Here is a 22686-nt window from a genome sequence, read left to right as displayed (position 1 = left end):
GCTTCAGTTGCCTCCTTTCCCCTGAAGGATGGGAAGAGGGGCTCTCTCAGCTAGGCACTCATGCCTACGGATAGATGAGCTTAGGGCAGCTGGATTCCAAGAAGTAAATGCTACATGAATCATCTGCCCTTACTCAAGATGGTTCGCTAGAAATGCTAGGGGGGTGTTTTCTAAAGTGATTACTCAACAAAATGAAAGAATGGACACATGGATTGGTTAACTTGCATTGAATATTAAAAATTAAGTAAGCGGGATCTCCCCCATAAATCAGTTCTCGAATTGGTTTGACACATTCAGTCCTTATAGCGGAGTGCTGCTTGCTTGCCCACGCACCCCACTTTCTACTGTTGCTAATATTTAACCTGATCCCAGGGTGTTGCCCATGGTTACCCATGAGCTCTTTGCCCACTTCGTTTTCCAGTACTTCCAAAACATATTCTAATCCATACCCCACATTGCTATATTATTGACCTATTGTATCACAAACCCTGTATTGATCACGTTCACCATCTCCGGTTATTGTTGTGGACATATAATCTGTAGCATCCCTTTACTGTTTTATTTCATTTTTTTCTGTTCTGTTAATTGAACTTTGTACCATCTCAATAAAATATTTCAACAAGAAAAATGTATTAAATAGCATTTTCAGTGTGTGGTACTCGGTCCACAAAGGAAACTTTTATACTTTTATGTAGTATTCTTTAGGCACTAGATTTACTGACTTTTTTTTTTTTTTTCTCTCTATTTGCAGGCGGAAGGTGAAGACAGTTTAAAAAAGATGCAGTTGATGGAACTGGCCATCCTAAATGGCACCTACAGGGACGCTAACTTAAAATCACGTAAGCAGCATATTTTTTTTAAATTCTTTATTCTCCTCAACAGTTTTCTATTGGTAGATGTTTAAGTAGCTTGTAGTGTTTTCTAGTAGGTGCCCTAGAAAGTAAAGCAAACTGATCAGGATAATTTGACTTTTGGCCTGAAATGGGTGATCCAGATTTTTTGGCTTTGAGGAGTCTTCAAAGACCATATAAAAAAAAACAATAACGCTCCAGGCGGACTTGTAGCTGCACCAGCTGATGTTGGTGCCCTGGCCAAATGCGGATCAATATGGGCTTGGGAATGCGAATCCACCACAAGAAAATTGCATCCTTACCATATCCTTTTTTAATTCTACAGTAGTAGTTTCATAGTTGAGTTGAATAAAGACACCAGTCCATCCAGTTCAACCTGAGTGTGTGTCTACAATTGTCCTTGTACATTGCACACTCACATCGGTCCCTACCCTCAAGGAGCCCACAGTAGAATACTGCAAGCCTAGCTCCTCCAACATATTCCTTGCATAATGTTCAGTGATCAAGAAAGAGATGAGTCTGATGGACGGCATTTTATTGTAATGCCCTGTTCATCATTCGGTATAGCTTACTAAAGAAGAAAAGGATATGGGGTTGATGCGAATATCTTCAGGTGAATGTGGGTCCACCTCCTGCTTGTGAGGGTGGGATAGTTTCAGGGTTAGTTCTTGTTCTAGTGTAGCCTTGGGCTACTGAAGGGATTCACTTTTGTAGTAGCAGCTGGAATTACAGAGAATTCCATCCCTGGATTGGTTAGTAATTTGAATAATTTTGTTGAATACGTAACTGTGCCTTGGCTTCTTTTAAAATCTTCTACTAGGTTTACACTTGCAGTTAGGGGCCAGGAGGAATCATTAACCACCTCCTGCCTGCTGTATGGGGTGCCTCTCGTTCTGGGCCAATGTCATATGATATCTCCACAATCGCTGGCAATGTGTCTCTGGGACAAGGAGCTACCCCAATCTCGGTAAAGGGCAGCAGTTTACCCATATGATGGGCTGTGTCCATTAACAGCCGATCACATGTAAGTAAACAAGATGTTTATCGGTTCTCCTCACCCTGACATCCCCAGCATCTCTTCACAGGAGAGACATGTATATCAATGCACTGATCTAGGGCTGAAACAACTAATCGATTAATTGACAACTAATCAAAATTAATCAATTACTTTTTTTATAATTGGTTAATCGGCCAGCTTAGGCGGCCGATTAGTTGGCCTGCATACAGAATGCATTATTTGTTTACATATCGGGAAATACAGTGCAGCACACATACAGCTCAGTACACAATACATACATGTCAGTAAGTGCCTGAGAACTTGTGAATGTGTGAGGAACAATGCCTCATGGGACATGTAGTCCTGGGCAGGAAGTGAGTGGTTCTAAAGGCAGAAGTTTTCTTTACCTTGCTATTGGGGCATTGTAGAAACAGATCAAATGCAAACTGCATAGGTGTGTACTGAGCCTTATGCTGGCCGCACACATCTATTTTCAGATGAGAATAATCATTGTACACTTGCTGAATGAAACAATGTTTGAAATTTTCGCTTACTTTTAACATTGTTTTAAAATTTCTGAACAAAAACCACATACACTGTCTGAAAAGTCCTTTGTCCAAGCAGTTTTCGATTATTTCCTGTCACTGTGGTTGAAAACGAGCGTTGGTTTTACCCCACTAACGTATCGAATGAACGTTCTTAAAATTACATAATTTTTTTTTTTGAAGAAAGACACTTTCTGTATGGCCAGCATATAATATATTACAGTTCTGTTTGAAAAACTGCAAAACAGTCTTTAACTAGATTCAACCTCAAAGTATATACAGTATATCTCTTCTAATAGTATATACAGTGTATCTCTTCTGTCTGTTATTCTCAGAGTGAATTTGAGATTTTACTCTCTAACCATATAGTTGGTTATTTATAGTTACCACTGCATAGAGATATTTAAGAATAAATTGCCTTTTTTTTTAAGCTTTACATATTACCAAAATTATACACCACACTTTAAAAAAAAGTTATTAACCGATTAATCTAAACAAAAATTGGCCAACTAATTGATTATGAAAATAATCGTTAGTTGCAGCCCTACACTAATCATCAGTGCCCTGATTACATTGCAGCCCCAACGATGCCCATCGGTGATGCCAACCTGTACCCATCAGTGAGGCCAATTTGTGCCAGTCCCGCTATCATTACCCATCGGTGCCCATCAGTGCAGCCTCATCAACGCACATCGGTGAAAGAAAAACTACTTATATGTTTTTCTGACAGAAACAAACCTTTTTTTTTTCAGAATGTTCGGTCTTTTTTTTTTTTTTTTTTAGCAAAAACTAAACCCAGCGGTGAATAAATGCCACCAAAAGAAAGCTGCATTTCTGTATTTAGACGGAAGGTCTGGAGTGGTGAAACCCGTGGTTCAACCACCTACTTTAACCTCCCCCCAACCACTCATGTGAACAAGCCCTTAGAATTAATGTGGGCTTCTGACAGTCCCACAACCCCAATGTTTCCAGGGGAGGAAAAATTGCAGTTTCTAAATGAAGGAGACATTTTTAACATTAATGCATTGTACAAGGCTGTTGACATGTTCCAGACTTTAGGGTTAGGAGATAGAGCACAGGGTGGGCCCCAGCATTCCGATATACATTTAGACCCCTTTCACACTGGGGCATTTTTAATGCGCTTTTAGGCTGAAAATAGTGCCTCTAAAGTGTCTCCCCTGCAGTCCCAGTGTGAAAGCCTGAGTGCGTTAAAGTCCTGCAAGCAGCATCTTTAGAGCGGTGTATATACCGCTCCTGCCCATTGAAGTGAATGGGCACCGCTGCCGAAGCTCCTGCAAAGCACTTCGTCAGTGTCGATACAGGGGCGCATTTAACCCTTTATTCAGCCCCTTGTGGGGGTTAAAGCGGCCGAATAGCGCCGCTAAAATTAGCAACGTTTTACGGTCAACGCTCGCCTGCCCCAGTGGGAAAGCAGCCTTATAGTGAGCAGGCCTGATGTGAGAAAATGATAGAAGTAACTAAAGTTCCGAATAGCGGTACTTGCCCTTCTAGGATTATAATTTGACTTATAGGTGTGGGATTCAGGAGAGCATGGCTGCACAGAACAAAATAATTAGACTTTGTATTTGACAGGGGTTTTATAACTTATATTAGCTGCAATTATTTTATTTTATTTTTTTAGGCATCAGCTTTTTAATGTCTGTTAGTATTCAGTTTGCTGAACAAGCTTAACTGTTCTTTCATACGTATTTAAAGTGGAAGTAAACTCCCCTATCGTTTTCGGCCAAGGAAGCTGCCATCTTTGCCTCTGTTTAATCTTCAACTGCTATGGTGCTGCACATGTGATTCGTTATGACACCAGCCATTGGATGGTTTGATAGTTTGGCTGAGAGCACAGCCAATGTGCAGTTAGCATTCCCGGCATGCCTTTTTTTTTTTTTTTTTTTTTAACTGTTTAAATCGATGGGTTTACTTCCACTTTAAGAAAACTCATGTCCAACACAACCAGCCTTATTTCAATAAAAGTGCCAAGTACAAAATTCAGCTACCCATAGCGTCCAGTCATAGCTAACTACATTTTGGACTTGGGGCTTTGCTTGCACTCAGCGTATTCATCGAATTGCGTTCTGTAAATGTTTGGCTTCTTCCTCATGTTTTTTGTTTGACTTCTTCCTCATGTTTTTGTTTGACATTTAGTGCCTACTTCCATCTCTATTCTCTTTTTTGTCACACAGTTTAGCATGCTTTGTTTACTGCTTAGGTATTTAGAATTGTGTTGATGCTAGTGCTTGATCTTTGTGCATGCATGGTACTGTGTAGATTGATTAAAAATGAAAAGCATAGCAAAGTATCTAAACTCATACTGTTACAAATAGCAGATGATCCTTAGAAATCTGCTAAATTTTTGAAAACTTTTCCCTTGTGGTAGCAATTTTAAAATCTATAGATCACACTAAGCCCTTGTACACACCATCGGAGATTCCGACGGAATGTGTCCGATCGGAGCGTTTTGTCGGATATTCCGACTGTGTGTGGTATGCATCGGACTGCTTCCGTCGGACCAAATTTTCCAACTTACCGTAAATATTTTCCGACAAAATGCTCCGATCGGACATACTCCGATCATGTGTAGAGAATTCCGATTGGACAAAGTGCCACGCATGCTCAGATCAAATTCCTACACCAAAGCTATTGGCTACTAGCCTGAACGTAGTCCCGTCGTAACTAAATAACGTCACCCCGTTCTGAACGATCAGATTTTCCGACAACTTCGTCCGAGCATGTGTATACAACAGTTTCGGACAAAATCCGTCGGTCAAAATCCGAAGGACAAAATCCGACGGATTTGGTTGTCGGAATCTCCGACCATGTGTACAAGGGCTTATACTAACAAATGAGCCAGTATGATGACCTTCAAAGTGTTACATTCTGTTGCATGAAGTATTGAGGCATTACCAAAATGAGGTCAATTTAACCATTGCAGGAAGTTGTACATTTTCCACAGCAGTGTGTTGCTCTGCTAATGCTATATTTTAGTCAGTTTGGAATGCAACCCTCTATAATTCTCCTAAATTATTTTCCAGTGTTGATCTTCTTCCATTTTAACAGCATCACATATACCTGTCCCTTTTCTTGTGACTGCTGAACTAAATTTTTCTTACCTTTTTGAATTCTTTATGGCAAAATCCAAAATCACTGTCTTTTCTAACCATTTTTATACAGTGACTTCTATTTGCAGTGTTATCTAAGTACTGATTTTCAGTAATCTGTGACATTTTTGCAGTACCTTACTGTAAGGTATTTGCAGTTAATTGAAGCATGTTTGCATTTAATCACGCTGGTGATCTGGGATAGCTTGTTCGCATTTGAATGGTGTGCTTTGTGTGATCAGCGCATGAACTAATGATTCTCCTTTTTTCCCCCCTTCCTTCCTGCTTATTTTCTATTCCTCCTCTTTTTTCCTTTTATGTATTTCCTACCCTACCTTTTTTATACTGCTGCTTCTACACTTCCTTCTAATTTTTCTTTGCTTACTGTAGCAGCCCTTGCCTTTTCTCTTGCAGCGACAGCTCAGGCCCCACGGATTATAACTGGGCCTGCGCCTGTTCTGCCACCAGCTGCTCTGCGTACACCTACGCCAGCTGGCCCTACCTTAATGCCTTTGATCAGACAAATACAGACAGCCGCTGTCATGCCAAATGGATCCCCTCATCCTACTGCAACACTAGTCCAACAAGGTCCAGAAGCTGGCTTGATCTACACACCATATGACTATCCTTATACCTTGGCTCCAGCAACATCAATTCTCGAGTATCCTATTGAAACAAGTGGGGTATTAGGTAAGATCTTGTGACTTTATACTGTTTGCTGTCAGAAATATGCTAGAATTTGTTATATAACCTCTAAGCCTACTGCTAGCCATAATCTTATTAAATAGCAAAATTGCAATATGTATAAAGTTGGTATGTGGTTTTACGTAACTTTTTAAAAGTAATGTATGCAATTTCCCAGTGAACAGTCGTCGCTCTTACAGAATGTTATCCCCAAGTGGTTAAGCTTTGATCCAGTCCCAGGAAAAAAAATCACACATTACTCACTTTGCATATGATAGGGTCAAAAAGATTGAGACTTCTGAAATAAATCTTGTAATACAGCTTCTGAAAAATTTGTATGTCACTCCTGAAGGACTCGTATAGACAAGTCCACCAGTCCACACTGCAAACACACTAGCGTGTGTTGTGTAGGGGTAGTGAGAGGAAATGCGTTGCACTGTTTACTTTTTCCCTCTAACTATAACTTTATTGAAGTGTTCAAAAACGACACTTCATTTAACTCCCTGCTGCTCATCACATTGCAGCCTGCTGTGGTGGTGTGCTGCATTTTTTATATGTAGTGGTCCGCAATTCACCTGTGTGGTGTGGAGTGAACCAGGTACATTGAAATCAGTTGTTTGATATATGCCCTTTCTGACATGCTGTGAAAAAGCCCTCAATGTTTATGGAATGTATAGTATTAACAAAGCGCAGCATGGATGTACAGGCTACGACTTGTAGTTCTCAATGGAATACAAGTATGCTGATCAGTGCCCTCAGTTTAATCACTCTTCCTGCAGCTCTGAAACTGACAGCCCATACAGAGGTACGACCACAGAGCTGTAGGAAGAGTCTGCAGGAGCCTGATAATTCATCCACAATATTTATATGGACCAGTGCAACACAAGTGTAGTTCCTTGAATGCTTTTAAAAAACTAAAAGCCAATAGGGTGTTTACTGCACTGTAGGAATTCTGCATTTTCTGACATTCTTGTTTGATTTATTGTTCACACGTTATTGAACTAATCTCCTTGCCATAGAATTACATTAGTAATATAAAAATGTTTACATAAAGTGAACAATTAGCCATTCTTAGCTAAATATTGTTTGGTTTTGTTCATATTAAACATTAAAATATAGACACACACAAACATACAACTATTTGAACTATGATTATGCATTTATGGTATTATTATTTTTAGTTGGAAAACAGATGTCATGGTTTAGACAGAAAAAAAAATATAAACTAAAATCAGTATATTTAGAATTAAAGCTGTTAACATGAACCCAGTTGTGAGCCAATAAAAATATGTAGTGATGGCTTCTTTATTAAAAATGTTCAGTATTGTTTTGCAACAAATTTAAAGCAATTGTAAAGCTTAAATGTTTTTAATTAAAATAATAAACATGCTATACTTATCTTCTGTGTACAATGGTATTGCACAGAGCGGCCCCAAACCTCCATTTCTCGTGTTCCCTACAAACGATCTCAGCTCCTCCCCTTCTCAGTGCGCCTCCATAGAAAACTGCTTCCTATGGGTGCGCACCTGCAGGCTCACTCCCGAGCTGGACTGTCTGCATCTGTAGACAGACACTGCCTGGATCTACTCTGTTCTCTCATAACAAGGTTTGATTGACAGCAGCATAGACCAATGGCTTCCACTGCTCTCACTGAGTCCTGTTAGGCGAGAGTAGCGCTGCTGCTCTCAGGCACAGCGCTGGATTGAGATAAGACTCAGGTATATTCGTTAATAAGTTCACCTTTTATAACATGTTACACCCTGAATAAGGGTGTAACATGTTACAGATGCACCGATCCCTCATTCTGACAGCTAGCGGGGGATCTTCTCCCCTCTGTCACAATCTGTACAAAAAAAAAAAAACGCTGGCCGGGCAGGCAGTGTAAAAGTGCCGGAGGTATGGCCGGACGGATACACTGACAGTCTGCAGGACCGTGGCATTACGATCTGCTGATTATGGGTGCAAATGCTTTACAGGTTAATTACAAAAAATAATAAATGCACATTTTTTTACCTGGAAAAAAATGTGCATTTATTTTTTGTAAGGGTGAACTTATCCTTTAAGGTAAAATTGTCATCCCTGTAGAACCACTTTAAATTTCCCCGAGCGCATACAAATATAGAAACGATTATTGCTAACCTGTTTTCAACTGTGCAGACTAGCATCCTGATCTTGGCTTTTTGCCTAATCGCTGAACTGTAGCAAGCATGGAGCCTGGAAAATCTTTCCCCTGGTCTTGTATGCTTGCTCTGGGCTCGCTTACTAAGTAAAATGTTCAGGCTCGACAATATTGGTTCCTACCACAACAATATTTCACCCTCTCATTTGAGGATGAAAATAATGTCCCTGGAGAGCCAAGTGAGCAAAATCTATGTATGTTTTGTATTTTCTCCAAAGCCATTGAGATTCTGAATTTTGTGATCTGTCCTTTTTTTAGCAATCTAAGTTAGTAATGACTAGACATGAGCAAAATTTCTCTCATATATTGTATATGTGTTTCCACGACTGTTTTTCCTGCAACTCCCAGCTGCTACATCCTCACAGGCTCAGGCCTTTTTCTGACCTGACCTGGACAGTACAGAGCAACATGCACCTCACAGCTCCCTTCACACACTAACCCCCTCGGGAGGGTGGGGCCACTTAACGCTAACTCTGTCTCTAACATAAACCCAGCACACACATACATCGTTTGTGTGCCTGTTCCCTGCAAAATCTGGCCTAGATTGCCATTTTAAGCAGTGGCACGGGCTCGACCTACTACATATCCCCTCCCCCAAACCCCCTTGTTTCCATCGGATGGAGAAACACACCCACTCTTCACACTGGTACCTCTGTGCCTGCTACCACCCCTAGAGGTCCAAACCTGTCTGACCTTCTTTCTAAAGAGGCACTCTACCCACATCTTTTTCTGGGTGTGCCACAATCACTTCTTCCTAACCCTTGGGGTCCCACTGATCTCTCTACCATACCCAGGACTGCTCTCCCGGAACTGTAGGGGGCCTACTTCTATCGTATCTGTCAGGGAACCACCCCCCCACTACCTGTATCAACCTTAACCAGCACCATCTGTTTTTCAGGTTCGCGAATACCTGGGTGGTTACCCTTGGCAACCAATTTCTCAGAAAACCACAACTCATTATTTTCAATATCATCAGGATCTCTTGTCCCATTGCTTGCTAGGACAGTGTCTGAGGAGGGACCACATACAGGCAAGCAGTTACTCCCTATGGGACCTTCCCAAAATTTCACATCGTCCCCTGTTGTCCAACACTCCAATAGCGACTGTCCTACCAACAGACATTTTTCACCACATTTTTTCACAGCAATTTCTTTAACCATTTCTGTTACCTCTGGTATTTTCAATACCTCTGACCTGTCCAACAGTGCTCCAGAGTGCTTCTCGTGCACAACATCAGTATGAAGCAATCCAGCACACTGTGAGACATCTTCCACATTAACACCAAACATTGCATCATATAACTCCAATATTGGCCCAGTACAGTCTGTAATATCCAGCTCCAATTAGCAGTACCCAGTGGTACAAGTTCTCCTGACCCAGGAGAGGACAGCAAGATATACACTGGCTGTACAGTCCATGATCCTAACATTTCTTTGAGCATGTCTGTCATCACAAGACACACTACATCATCAATTCCTTTATGCGTTGTGGGCAAAATTTCTGCTGTGCATTTACGCTCACTCGTGAGGGTTAATCTCTGCAACAGCCTACGCACCATGTTTTATAGGCTGTTCAGAAGACCCTCTTGGCACAGCAGCAATAGTGTCCACCCTATTTTTACACCACACTTCATCCAGTAACACCAGTACTTTCTTGTTTCACGCATCCCAGTCTGTTTTAACCACTTGAAGACCAAGCTTTTTCTGGCAATTTTTGTTTACAGGTTTAAATCAGTGTTTTTTGCTGGAAAATTGTTTATAACCCCCAAACATTATATTTATTTTTGGCAAACACCTTAGGGAATAAAATGGTGAAAGTTGCAATTTTTATGTCACATGGTATTTGCGCAGCGGTTTTTCAAACGCAATTCTTTTGGGAAATAATGCATTTTAACTACTTGCCGACCAGCCGCCACATTTAAACTGCAGAGAGTGTCAGCTCTCCTGTGCATGTGAAACTGGGTTGCCCGCTGCATGCCTCGGGAGCGTGCCCACGGGTCCCGTGGACTCTTATGTCCACCGGCAATCGCGGTAAACATGGCGATCCGCCTATATAAAAATGGAGATCCCTTAGGAGACATCTTGGAGATCTGCTGTTCCCAGTGATCTGGAAAAGCGATCTCTGTCATGTCTCTGGCAGCCCATCCCCCTACAGTTAGAACACACCCAGGGAACACAGTTAACCCCTTGATCATCCCCTAGTATTAACCCCTTCCCTGCCGTGTCATTTATACATTGATCAGTGCATTTTATAGCACTGATCAAGGTAATAATGTCACTGGTCCCCAAAAAGTGTCACACGGGGTCAGATTTGTCTGCCACAATGTTGCAGTCCTGCTAAAAAAAGACAGATCGCTGCCATTGCTAGTAAAAAACATTTAAAAATAAAAGTTCAGAAATCTATCCCCAATTTTATAGATGCTATAAAATGTATTTATTTTTTTTACCAAAAATATGTAAAATGTAAACTGATGAATAAATTGGGTTTTTTGGATATGTATTCTAGCAAAAAGTAAAAAATATTAAGTTTTTTTTTTTTTTCAAAGTCGATGCTCTATTTTTGTTTATAGCGCAAAAAATTAAAATCGCAGAGGTGATCAAATACCATCAAAAGAAAGCTATATTTGTGGGGAAAAAAAGAACATTGATTTTGTTTGGGGACGATGTCGTGCGATCGCGCAATTGTCAGTTAAAATAACGCAGTGCCGTATCACAAAAAATGGCCTGGTCAGGAAGTGGGTAAAACCATCCATGGCTGAAGTGGTTAATGAATAAAAAAAGAAAAAAAAATTTAACGCAATATATACCCAAAGCTTTTTTGTAAAATATGAAAGAGGATGTTGCGTGGAGTAAATAGATACCGAACATGCCATGCTTTAAAATTGCACACGCTCGTGGAATGGCGACAAACTACGGTACTTTAAAATGTCCATAGGTGAAGCTGGGTCATGAGCCACTCTGAGCACTTTCATGAGCCAGCCACCGGCAGTAAAAAAAAAAAACTGGGTTCATAACCGATACCTTACCTTCAACCATAACCCCGGTAAACCACTTGCAAACCGCAAAGTATGTATACGTATTGCAGTCGGCAAGTGGTTAAGATCACATTGTATTAACTCATCTTCAGACATTATTGGGTTGCAATTCCATCGTACACTGGCAGTGCTTCATGCAGTACATACACATTTGCATTTTCAGCAGGCTGTATTAACTCACTATTTACCTGAACATTGTTAACCTCATTATTAAGCAAAACATTATACTCAGTTTTACCCCGTGTTTCCTCACTATACAGGGTACTACACAGCAGCAAGTCCTTCTTGGAAGCAGATCTCCTCACCAAACTTCCAACCACTTCACCAGTATTAAACTCAAAAACAGTCCCTTTCACATTTTTATCAGGAACTGTCTTGCCACTCCATTTGTCGTTTCTCTGAGTGTATCTCCCAATGCAGCCACTGGATGAAACCACAGACATCCTGCTAGGTGTCACAAGCTTTCGGACATCCCAGCCCTCTTTGTGGGGACGATGAGCCACCTCTTCACTGCAGCTTCATCACCCAGATGATACTTCCTCTCTTGTTGCCCTGGGATACCATACACTCCCAGCAAAGCTTTCCTAGCCCTCTTCAGACTGGATTGCTGCTTTGTACTTGTCAGTTATCCTTGTCGAAGCCCATCAAACAGTACACTTTCTGGAACTACGCTGGCAGGAAAGGCTGTAGCAACTCAGCCCAGCGGCCTCTGGGCCACACTTTGAATGAAGCTATATTCTCAAATTCAGCCAGGAAGTCCTCAATATGATCCGCAGGTAACATAGGCTGTATGAAGTCAACCCCACAGCTCATTCCTTTTTTGCCATGGGCAACAGCACCCATCTTTGCAGTTATGGACGCACCGTTCTCCAGAAAAATTTTTTTGACACACCATCTCTTTAAGGCTGTGAGACAATACGCTTCTAGCTGCTCACACAGCAAAGCATAAACAGACAGTCTCTGGCAACTCATGGTTTTAGGCAATGAGAGGGTCTACTGTTTTCTTTGAGCCCTGGCATTCCTCCACCAATTATGACAAGTTGGGGAATGGTAGTGTCAAACAATGAGTTACTTCAGGCCACATATATATTTTAGGGCTTTTCCTGCCCACTTTTTTGTAAAACAAAGCTATTTAAGTGTAAATCAAAGTTCACACTTGAATAGTTTACCACGAAGGGGGTTCTTGCCATCAATGCAAAAAAACATAGAATTCAGCCCCGTGGCTCTTTTTGCAGCTTCGTTGCTCAGGGCTCATGCCTTGGTCCTCCAGACTGTCAAACACACAGTGCCAGTGCTCGTGCACTAGGCGATGTACTTTTGACAGCTTGACTGTTTCTCCTGCAGCTCCCAGCTGCTACATCCTCAAAGGCTCAAGCCTTTGTCTGGCCTGGACAGTATGGTCCGACATGAACCTCACAGCTCCCTTCACACACTGATCCCCTCGGGAGGGTGGGCCCACTGACCTCTAACACTGTCTCTAACATAAACCCAGCACACACCTGCATCATTTGTGTGCCTGTTTCCTGTAAAATCTGACCTAGGCCTAGCTGCCGGACTGCTTTTACAAGTATCAGGAGGGGGACTCCTGTCTTTTGCAGCTTGCTTGGGATCTCCTGGACAACTAGGAGACCTGAGGAACCAGCCAGAATGTCCACCGGCTGGTCGGACAGATAAACAAATCCAGGAGCGGCTTTGATGGACTCTCTGCTATAGTAACACGGAAAGCGATGATGTGACATCCCTTCCAGTTTACCCAGATGTCAATGGCATTTAAAAAACAAAAGCAATCAAAAACACTGATCTTGGTGTTTTTAATGCTTTTAAGTGCAGAGGAGGGATTTGGGGTCTCCATAAAGTCTATTGCTGCCACAACGATGTTTACATTCCCTGAGACAAAAATAAAAGTAATAAAAAATGTAATTTAAAGCATCAGTGCCTCCGTGCTCACCACACAAAGGCGAACACGCACTTCGGTCCAAGCACGCAAACAACGATGCATCACTGCGAACATCAGATATTGGGCAGTTATTCTAGTACCAGACCTCTTCTGTAAATTTAAAGTGGCAACCTGTAAAGCTTTTTAAAGCATCACCTATGGATCATGAATTTGACGTCGTTCGAAGCAGTTGCACGGGAGTGCGCAATTTTAAAGCGTGACATGTTTGGTATCGATTTACTCGGCGTAACAACATCTTTTATATTTTATTTAAAAAAATGATTTGTTTGGTTTTTTGTCTTTTTTTCTTTTGCATTAAAATTCAAAAAAAGTTAATTTTTTCACAAAAAAATGCTTTTTGAAAAAGCACTGCGCAAATACCATGTGACATAAAAAATTGCAAATCCCATCATTTTATTCACTAGGACCTTTGCTTTAAAAATATATGTTTGGGGGTTCGAAGTAATTTTCTAGCAAAAAATGCTGTTTGTTTCATGTAAACAGTGCCAGAAAAGGTCCACTCTAGAAGTGGATATAATTGCAATTGTTTTATTTTCACTGGTCCTGCAAAATACTACTTCAAACATTTATCATGAATGAAGATTTGGTCGATGTGATCAATTCTAAATTTAATGCTATCTAAACCCAAAAGCAAAATATGACTGCTTACCAGCCACCAGTTGGATGTGGTGGCTTCATTTGTCTTTTTTTTTTAATTTTATTTTTTTATTTAACTTTTTTATGTTCGCCTGATGACCCCACCCTTTCCTAGGGTGATAACACTCATGCACACAACTGTATCTTTGGAGGGAACAATGTTATCGCCTTTAAGCTGTTCTCCTTTTCTGGTCTGCAAGCACCTTCTCTCATTTCCATTATATGGAGGGTGTCTTGTAGATCACTGATTACATCTGGGAAAGCTGATAACCCCTTTTTTTTATTTTATTTTTTATTTTTTTAAGTACACTAGAAGCAAGTCGGGCTTTCTGACAGGGTCAATATGTATTTTCCTGCACTTGCAAAAAATTAAAAAAGCTTGAAAGAAGCAAACAAATGCAGTCACCACATCTAAGGACTTGGTTAGCTGCAATATGTAAAAAATTTGTTCCTGAGTTTAGATATACTTTAAGTTTTTAGCATTGCCATCTATGCTCTTTTGTTACAAGATTACTTCACCAGACCAATAACTCATTTGTAATTCCCTTCCTTTTATCTTCAGGTATGGCTTTCCCAACGAAAGGCTAAGAATTCAAGAAAGTCTCAAATGACCCTTCATTGATCACATGATTTTAATTTAGCAGTTGCCTAGTTTCATCAGTCTTGAAAGAGTATCTGTGAAACTTTGCCTAGCAGTCAGTGACTTACTTGCACTTGTTTTTATTTTTTTTATTTTGCACATAGATAAAAATCCTTTGATCAATATTTGATTTAGTCTATACATTTAAGTAGCAGTGAGTGTATAGTAGAATACTGACTGCTAAGCTTTCTCGTTTGCACGCTTTACTAATCACTTAATTAATGTGGTTTCTACTTCTTGACTTTAGATATTAAGATTCAAAATAATTTAAAGATATATAAAACTGGATTATTTTTATTATAACTGATGTCAGTATTAAAGTATAATAAAACTGCTCATCGGCTGCAGGTAAAGCACTTCAGTGATTATGTGAATAGTAAAGCTAAATTTTTCTTGGGTCTAACAGATTTCAAAAGAAAGTGGTAAATGAATGCATTATGATGCCCTTTAGTGTTACAGGTGCTTGCACATATCAACTGAACTCACAAGGGCGGAACAGGTTAAGGCCAAATGTACAACATTGAATGCAATGTTAATCGGCACGCGTATCATTCACATACTGTAGCAAAGACTCCAAACTACTGTGCCTTAACTTGTTGCTTTCTAAACCTAAATGTTTTTGCAACAAATCTCCATGTAAAACATTGTTTGATGAAACCTGCTGTTTTTGTTGTATATTTTTATTGAATGTTCTGTTTTCTAACTTTGTCTTGGTAATTACAATTTAACTAGGTGCGGTGGCAACTAAAGTGCGAAGGCATGATATGCGGGTCCATCCTTACCAAAGGATTGTGACCGCAGACAGAGGTTAGTTTAGCTGTGTAGTTTTTGCTTTGACAAAATGCTATTTCAGTAAGTTAACTTTACAACACCACACATAATTTGCACCCCAACTACACCGAGCAGACACTGAGGGATGGGTTTTTGTGGCATATTATCCTTAATTTCTGTTTCCAGTTTGTTTATTCTTGGTGACTATACAGCAGGTGCTTTTACAAAAATAGAAGATACTGCTAAATGTTGGTATGCAGGATTTAGTATGGTGTTGCAAAGCAATGATGACGACCTAACTGTAAAGGTAGTTGATGCATTTATTTGGGCTGAACAAATAGAAACTTCATCTCTGAAAAGAATGCCTGCTGAGTATTCTTGCAGATAACTAAAAGCGATGGCTTAAAATTTAACTAAAGACCATTTTAAAGTGTTTTACGTTTTTAAAGTGTGCCTACCCTAAACCAGAAAATGTGGCATGTCAGCTACATGTTGTCAGTGTAACGTCTGATATATGCTGAGATTTACTAGCTTCTGTTCTAGTTTTAGAAATAAAGTGGTTATCCTTATAGCCAATACATACTCTTTGAATCTCAAGCTTTTGTTATGACAAAGAAGCATACATTTAGTTACATAGTATTAAGGTTGAATAAAGACACCAGTCCATCCAGTCTCCAATTGTCCCCATCACTGTACCTTGCACACTCACATCAGTCCCTACCCTCAAGGAGCCCACAATCCAAGGTCCCCATTTATATATTAGGGCCAATTTTGGACAGAAGCCAATTAACCTACCTGCATGTCTTTGAAGAGTGGGAGGAAACCGGTGTACCCGGAGGAAACCCACGCAGGCACAGGGAGAACATGCAAACTCCAGGCAGGTAGTGTCGTGGTTGGGATGCAAACCAGTGACCCTTCCTGACACCACTGTGCCGCCCAAAGTTGTATGAGGTGTAATTTCAGACATTAATTGTTTTGGATAAGTCAACTTTAAATGCTTCACTTTTACTAAAGTGATTTGCACAGGTAATTTTTTCACCTCTCAATTGAACCATTACCCAGTATAACCTAAGCATTATAAAGGAGTTTTTTTTTTTTTGTACAACAAATTTACTTCAAAAATTTATTGAAATCTATAACCTCTATACAAATATAATTTATTTTGTTTCCCATGTACTAAGAGGTCATTTGAAGAGTGAGTTGAGGGAAGAATTACTTGTGTGCATCCTTTTCAGTTTTGAAATGTTTTTAAATTCAGCCTGATGCAAAAACTGCTTTTATTATTACACGTTCTTGATTATTGAAAGGCAGCCAAGTGAATGGTTTCTCAGTATATGTATGTTACAATATCCGGTTTAATTGTTGTAAAAAACCGACTGAAATACATGTTATAATCTGTAAATGATGTTGCACAGTTATTAAACCTGTGTGTACTGTGTATAGCCAGGGACTTTGCAGAGGATATATCGCAGGTATGCCAGTACATTTTGCCACCTGATGCAGCAGTAATGCTGCATGTATTTAACCTTGTAACAGCATTTAATGGATCTTTTAATCCAGTTATAAATGGTACATTTCATTAATGTACAATAAATCATATAGGCATACATGTCATTTGACTGTATAAAGGCATTGTGGTAATAATAAACCACATTTTTTTTTATTTATTTAGGTTCCTTCTGCTTAATCATAAGCAAAATATTCAACAATTCCCAGTTCTTACTAAGAACTAAAGGGAATAAACTTTAATTTTATCTTTCCAACATGACACTGAAATACTGGAAGGGAAAATTAGTAATATGACTAAGTCAAGGACACTTGTGTTTTTAGTTTTCCCTTTTTAAAGCTGACCAATAGCTTTAAGTCTTTGAGACAAAGCTATATTTGAATCTACTGGATTTCATTTTACGAAATGCCACAAGTCTGACTTTGCACTGATTTTTTTTTTTTTTCTCGTTGACATCTCCTCTGCTTTAGTCATTATGGCAACAGTACAAAAAAAGCAAATTGAACCTCATAATATATAGTAAAGCTGTTGAAAGAGTCTTAAAAAATACTACTGTTAAGTGGACCAAGTTTTGTGAAGGAGAATGTGAGTTACTAAGGAAGTAAGAGCTCAAAAAAACACTGAGAATGTTAACTTTCCACTTGAGAACTTTTTATGTTTTACTGTATTTTTTTTTTTTTAAAGAAAATAGTATTTACAGATGGCGTAAGAAATATAAAAATATAATGCAGGAATGTATATGAAATGACAGATTTTATTGTATTTGCAGAGTATTAGCTTTGAAAATAAAGAGGGCTGTTTGTAGTTATAAATGCTTTATTAGTGTATTAGATTTTTTTTTTATGTACTTCAATTTTTTGTCTAGAAATATATATATAAAAAAAAATCCAGGACTTTTACAGTGTTTACATACAAAATGCATTTTATATGTGTCCTATATGTGTAAATTAGTATTTCAACTGGAAATGCTGCCAGTAGCAATAGCATTATAGCTGTTCCTGGTTCAGATGATGCCTACTGTGCTAGACCAGAGTTTTATTGCTTTGTATTATGAGGCCAAGATATTTTGTGTTTTGTAAATAGAAAATGAGCAATAAACATTTATTGAACAAAACAAATTTGTTTGGCCCATAGTTTATGTTAAAATGTTTACTTTTATTAAAAAAAAAAAAAATAGATTCATTGCTCTTAACAAGTTAATAATCACATCATCATTAATAATAGATGCTTCAATGCTTGCACCTCTGGGAAGTACTAATGCTTAATAGCAGTCAGATACTGATTGTGTGCACTGACTGTCTCGAAATTTCTAAGTTTCAAGCTGATTCATCATTTTTGTCTCCAATTTCCGACTGCTACTAACCATTAGTCCTTAGTTTTTTATTTCCATTTTTTCTTCTTGTTAACCAGTTTTATGGGCGTGGGCTCCTTCTTCACACATTCGAATCATGATACCTGGTGTCATGATTTTGTTGCATTCTGTAGATTGTGTCAATCAGTATGTCAGTATTAAACATGCTTGTTTTTTTTTTTATTAGTTGTGATTAGTTTTTTCATGTTATTAAACAGTCACTAGCTGAAACTAATCTCTTCTCTATCTTTTCTTTCTTTTTTTGTTTTTGTTTTTTATTTTTTGTTTCTAACCACCCAGCCGCCACCGGCAACTAACCTATGACCTTCTGACCTCTGAATTCTTCACCCAATGATGACCTGACCATGCCTGCCTGCTGATCAGTTAACTGGTAATCGCCTCTGCTTGTCTGTCTTCAGTGCAGCGAGCTGAGGCATTTGTCCGTTCGTCTTACCATCTAACAAGACACACAGAGAAATAGTTTTCTTCCAACTCCTTTTTTTGTTTTGTTTTTTGTTTTCATCCCCTGATTGGGTGAAAGTGATTCTAGAACCTGCACTGAATAATAGAAAAGCAATAAGGTCCATTTCAGCCCTCCGCACTGATCATATTTTAGTGTCCTAACCAAACGAACGGTCTAAAAGCTTCACCTAGAGTACTGGCAAGACATCTGATCCTCAACTACCAATGACAGAGGCAGTTACTGTGAGAAACTTTTAGGGAACTTTATTTTGTCTTTTCTCTTGTATTGTGAAGTAAGAAGCTGAATGTACTGTGTTGTGATGATGCATCATGCATGAACCTGATTGGTCAGGGATTTCACTGGTGAAGTTAATTACATATTTAAGAAAATTATTAAAATATAAATTAGTATTTAGTCACTACAGTGCCCTCCCAGGGTAAAAACATTGCAATCTGTTCTCTTTGTAATATTGCCTGCCAAATTTGTTACATTGATAAGGGTGCCATGAAAAAAAATATATTTTAACCTTTTAAAGTTATACTGCAACACTGGTATACAAAAACAACTGTTGTGATGCAATTAGAAAAGCATTACTTTTAAAAGCCTCAAGTAATATTACATTGGTAAAAGGTACATGCATTATGTATCACGTTACTGGGCAAACTGTTCAAGTATTTGTTTTTAGACCTCCCTGTATAGAAACAAACATTAAGGATGTAAAAGCCATGCTTGCCTATTGCTATATAATTGTAATGAAATTGTAGATATAAGTGTAGTGCATTGAAAAAATTGAACAAAATTAGATACTTTTACTATACAAGGGTGCTGGTGCAGAAAAAATATATTTTTGGAAATGTAGCATTTTATACTTTCAAGTGTTATAAAAAAAAAATAGGAAAAAAAAAAAAAAAAAGAAAGAAAACCCTTTATTGCATTGAATGATTTTTGGTGGTAGTCAAGGAATAAGACCAAAAAGAGCCTTTTGTCATTTTTTTTTTTTTTTTCAAACTTTTTTTTCTTTTTTTCTTTTCAGCATTGGTATAAGTTAATTGAAACAAGTGCCTTATTTTTCTCCATGATCATTTAGTCCAGTGTCTTGTATTTTTTTTTTTTTAATTCAGGGTTAAGGGGGTCTGTAGTTTTTTGCCAAGCAAGTTTTAAGAGGCCACATCTAATTCGTGAGCACTTTGAGACATTCTAACATTTAATCTTGCAAGTCAGTCGCCCAGTATAGTATGTATTAAATATAAAGACAGTCTGTAACAGATACTGTGCTTTGCCAAGATATTTTTAAGTAGAAATTTTTATTTTCAACTTTTGAGGAGATGTCAAATTTTGTATTAACATGTCAACCTATTCGGATGAATTTTATAATTTAAATTTCAGTAGTTTAGCCATGGCACTTGAGTGCCATTTTTAAAAATAAATAATAATTTGGCAAAAACCTAGCACATTTTCATCACCTTATCAACTTTTATGTTTTTTTCTGTTTCTTATGGAAACTCTGGTAAAGGTCAAGCAGTAAATCTAAAATGTTTAGATTTCAAAACCCCTTTTGTGGTGACCTCATGCTTTTTTGTCACACTGAAGCAAATTAATAGTTATAATTTACTATGCAACAAACATTCATCCTATTCTATTCAGAAGCTAGCTTTTATTTAACTTGCCACCAGCTTTTGTCTTCCTGGTCATTTTTTATTCTATATTGTTTTGTTTAATTATATCAGATTTCATCCCTTTGCTGGGAACTGTTTGAACAATTTTGCGACACTTGCGCATTTAGAGAGATCAACTAGTTTTAAAATCAGTATTTGATCCAGTTTCATCTCAAGCTGCAATAAACCTGGATATTTTTTGTCATTTATCTTTTTTTTTTTTGTTTTTTTTTTCTTTTTTTATGGTGGATAAGGTGTAAGTCTGTTAAATAGATATGTAACACTTAGCTTTGTGAGTGCTATGAACAAACAAATGGGTCAACTTTAAAAAAAAAAAAAAAAGCATGACTTATGAAATCTCCAATTGCCTTTGATTTCAGTATTATACATTTTATGTTTTTATTCTTATTAGGTAGTTTTCAGTCTTTAGTTTTTCCTTTGACAGTATTATCAATTTTTTATTTTTTTTTTTTATTTTTTTTTTTTTTAGAATGATTAGATGGGAGTGTCGCTGATATGTAACCATACAGATTAATTGTATGTCTTTTCTTTATTACCTTAGTAGTTTCATGCTATGTATGTATCATGCCAACCTATTGCCTAAAAGAACCTGTAAAATAATGTATTTACAGCCATTGTTACAAGTTTATAATGTATTTTTCTATCTTGTTTTATATGTATGTTATATAACATTCAAAAGGAGTTTTTCCTGGTTGAGAAAAAGGATACAAAAATGTAAACCCACGATTTTGATAACTAAAACGATGCCAATTGTTTTGCAGTACTTTATTATATCGGGAGTGTTGTCTTTCTTGGCTTTTAGTTAGCGACTGGACGACATTAGACATATTGGGTTTTAGTTGGGTTTTTACATGGCTTGCATTTTAATTCTTTGGTTCCTTGCTGTTTCTATTAACCCCATAGCATTATTTTAATAAATGTTATAATACCAAGATACTAACTCTGGACTTTGTCTGTTTATTAACATTATATGTTTCATTAAAATAAGATCTACAAGGAAAAAAAGAATGTAAAGTCTTGAATTACAGGACTAACACTGAAGAGCGTGACCACAGCGTTATTTGTTTTAATATTGTTTGTCGCCTGACATTCTGCACATTACTTTGAAAGTAGCTATGGATGGTTAATCTGGCCTGAGCTCTTGCCAGTATGTGATAGTAGAGGTTGGAACAAAATATTCTCTACCACACCAGGCATTTGCTTGTCCCTTGGCTTCACAGCATCTGCATTACTAATGTCACAGTTCCTTCTTGTTCTTCAAATCACCTTTCTGCAAATGAAAAAAGTTTCCCATTTTCTTAAAAATAACACTCACTGCAGCATTTTGTTAGCTTCTGAAATCTAATTTTATGTAAAATTTGCATATGTCCATGATATATTTATTTCTTGTTCCTAATTGGGCACCATCACTGTTTACCAAACTCTATAGAATGTTGATACCTAACATACTTAAATTGTGATACATAACTGACATATTTTCTACTAACCAGAATCTTTGGATCTTGGGTTTTTAAAAAGCAGTTTCAGTAATTTAGAGAGATTTATATTTTACTGGTGACACTGTAGCCCCAGAAAAGTTCATTCATAATATTGTTCTCTATATTATTGTGATCCTAATTGGGAGAAAGCATCTGTTTATCTAGGTGGAGAAAAACCTGAAGATGCGAGTAACCCCTCGTGGCCAGGCTGAAAAGAGTGCAGATTGGAGCAAGTTAGAGGTAACTATATGAGCAGTTAGTTGCAAATCATTCAAGGCTTAGAGGAAAATCTGGAGAACACTGGAAACTAGAGTTCTGAGGTTGGTGGAAAGTGCCCTCATAATGCATTGAAATCAATGGGGCAGCGCTGCTACGCCGCCGGCAAAACGCCACTGCGGCGTTTTGTGGGCAGATTTAACCCCTTTTGGGCCACTGGTGGGGGGTTAAAACTGCCCCACTAGCAGCCGAATAGCGTTGCTAAAACAACAGTAAAGGGGCCCTAAAAATAGCGCCGGTTTACCGCTGACGCCCTAGGCGGCACAGTGTGAAAGAGCTCTTGGCATAAAAGAATGTGAACCATGTTTTGTTGGGAGAGAATCCTTCCTTTTATAAAGCCTGCAACCTGTTTGCAAATACATATAGGTTCTGGGTAAGAATTCTTAGATAAAATAAAATGTTTGCCACTGCGTGGGATTATGTACACACAACACTAATGAATGTTGGTTATTTTTAATTATTTTCAACTGGTTCACATTTTTTTGTTCCTAGCAAGTCAAAACGCCACATGAGAGGTATCACCGCGAATGT

At 38.3% G+C, this 22686-nt stretch overlaps 1 protein-coding gene across 14 annotated transcripts in view; it reads left to right on the top strand.

The window, feature by feature from the left end:
• QKI (QKI, KH domain containing RNA binding) overlaps positions 1-21341 on the top strand; it is a 249497-nt gene extending 228156 nt beyond the window's left edge. For 2 of the 14 annotated variants that reach the window (XM_077486646.1, XM_077486649.1), the window contains 5 exons: positions 752-839; positions 5918-6193; positions 9265-9396; positions 15366-15440; positions 18563-21341. In XM_077486646.1, the coding sequence (XP_077342772.1) occupies positions 752-839; positions 5918-6193; positions 9265-9396; positions 15366-15440; positions 18563-18579 (588 nt within the window). In that variant the 3' untranslated portion in view covers positions 18580-21341. Of the gene's footprint in view, positions 1-751; positions 840-5893; positions 6194-9264; positions 9397-14555; positions 18030-18562 lie in introns of those variants that run through there. The other 12 variants (XM_077486644.1, XM_077486647.1, XM_077486652.1 and 9 more) reach the window with 8 other exon arrangements.
• The last annotated feature ends 1345 nt before the right edge of the window (positions 21342-22686 follow it).

This window comes from Lithobates pipiens, unplaced genomic scaffold, assembly GCF_037356315.1.
Source record: "Lithobates pipiens isolate NorthernLeopardFrog02 unplaced genomic scaffold, aLitPip1_a1.2 Scaffold_18, whole genome shotgun sequence".
NCBI classification, from domain to species: Eukaryota; Metazoa; Chordata; class Amphibia; order Anura; family Ranidae; genus Lithobates; species Lithobates pipiens.
This window is presented reverse-complemented; position numbering and strand designations above follow the sequence as displayed.